General features: G+C 59.1%; 1 protein-coding gene across 1 annotated transcript in view; it reads left to right on the plus strand.

Moving 5' to 3' along the window:
- Positions 1-1,814: 1,814 nt before the first annotated feature.
- FAM155B (family with sequence similarity 155 member B) overlaps positions 1,815-2,026 on the plus strand; it is an 18,975-nt gene continuing 18,763 nt past the window's right edge. Inside the window, exon 1 of the mRNA XM_027690420.1 lies at positions 1,815-1,851. Within this exon, the coding sequence (XP_027546221.1) occupies positions 1,815-1,851 (37 nt within the window). The remainder of the gene's footprint in view (positions 1,852-2,026) is intronic.

Raw genomic sequence — 2,026 nt, forward strand, 5'->3', positions numbered from 1 at the left:
TCTGAGCAGGCTCTGCCTGCAGCTCTGTGTACAACAGGGCTTCAGGTTCAATTATGGAATCGTTTAGGTTGGAAAAGCCCTCTGGGATCATGGAGTCCTACTGTTCCTCCAGCACTGCCAAGGCCGCCATTCACCCATGTCCCCAAGTGCCACATCCACGTGTGTTTTGAACACCTCCAGGGGTGATGACTCCACCCCTGACCTGGGCAGCTGTGCCAGGGCTGGACAATCCTTTCTGTGAAGAAATTTTCCCAATATCCAACCTGACCCTCCCCTGGCACAGCTTGAGGCCGTTTCTTCTCCTCCTGCCCCTTGTTCCCTGGGAGCAGAGCCCGACCCCCCTGGCTCCCCCCTTCTGTCATGGACTTGCAGAGCCAGAAGGTCCCCCCTGAGCCTCCTTTTCTCCAGGCTGAGCCCCCCCAGCTTCCTCAGCCACTCTGTTTATTTTCCACTCCCAGTGAGCTGATGGTCCCTCAGGATTTAACCACCCCAAGAACCTCCTAGCAGGGGTTTAGGGATACAAAGAAAGGAAGTCCCTGAAAACTGTTTTTGCTGCCTGGTCTGATCTCTCTGTCCCAGTGCCCCAGGAATGGAATTGTTGGGGGCTCTTTGGGGGGCTGAGGGTGTGTGGGCAGCGAGGGGACACCGGGGTCTGCTCTCAGGGCAACAGAATCATGTCTGTGGCTGCTGCTGGAGCTCTCAGAGCCCTTCTCTGCCGGGCTCTGCCCATATGGGGCTCATCAACGCCAGGACGGGGACAGGACTGGCCCCAGCTGGCCCCAGCCGGGGTTCTGGGGTTGGAGTGAGGGGGAGGTTGGGGATGGGGATGAGAAGGAGGGTGAAGATGATGGTGAATATGAGGATGAGGGTGGATCGGGGGTGAGGGTTAGGGAGAGGATGACGGTGAGGATGGGGGTGAGGATACAGATGAGTGAGAAGAGGATGGTGAGGATGACGGTGAGGATGACGGTGAGGATGATGATGGTGAGGGTGACGGGTGTGTCCCGCTCTCCGTGCCCGTTCCCTGCTCCGGGCAGCGCTGCCCGCGGCGCGGCAGGCGGAGCTGTCCTTCAGCACCACGGCACCTGCCGGCCCGTGCGGGGCCGGGCCCGGGGAGCGGGGCCGCTGCCGTTCCCCTGTCCGAGCTCGTGCCTGTGGCCGTTCCCGTGGCCGTGCCTATGTCCGTTCCCATATCCATGTCTGTGTCTGCGTCCGTGCCCGTGCCCAGGGCCGTGTCCGTGTCCATGCCCGTGTTCCTGCCCATGTCCATTCCCGTGTCCGTTCCCGTGTCCATGTCTGTTCCCATTCCAGTGTCCACGTCCAGTCCTATGTCCATTCCCGTTCCTGTGTCTGTTCCCATGTCCGTTCCCGTGTCCATTCCCATTCTCGTGCTCATTCTCGTGTCCATGCCAGTTCCCATGTCCGTGTCCATTCCCGTGTCTGTTCCCATTCTCATGCCCGTTCCCGTGTCCATTCCCGTTCCCATGTCCATGCCCGTTCTTGTGTCCATTCCTGTGTCCATTCCCGTGACCATTCTCGTGTCTGTTCCCGTTCCTGGGTCCATTCCTGTGTCTGTGTCCATTCCCATTCCCGTGTCCATTCCTGTTTGCATGTCTAATCCCGTGTCCGTTCCTGTTGTCATGTCCATTCCCATTCCCGTGTCCGTTCCCTTTCCCGTGTCCATTCCCGTATCCATGCCCGTTCCCGTGTCCGTTCCCGTGTCCATGCCCATTCCCATTCTCATGTCCATTCCCATGTCCGTTCCCATTCCCGTGTCTGTGTCCGTTCTCATGTCCATTCCCATTCCTGTGTCCATGCCCGTGTCTGTTTCCACTGCTGCATCCGTTCCATGTCCATTCCCATTCCCGTGTTCATTCCCACTCCCGTGTCCACTCCCCTTCCCATTCCCGCATCTATTCCCATTCCCATGCTCATGCCCATTCCCGTGTCCGTTCCCATTCCCCTTGCGGTTCCCATTCCCGTTCCCATTCCCGTGTGTCCGTTCCCATTCCCGTGTGTCCGTTCC

Source organism: Neopelma chrysocephalum, unplaced genomic scaffold (assembly GCF_003984885.1).
Source record: "Neopelma chrysocephalum unplaced genomic scaffold, ASM398488v2 Primary Assembly neopelma1_81, whole genome shotgun sequence".
NCBI classification, from domain to species: domain Eukaryota; kingdom Metazoa; phylum Chordata; class Aves; order Passeriformes; family Pipridae; genus Neopelma; species Neopelma chrysocephalum.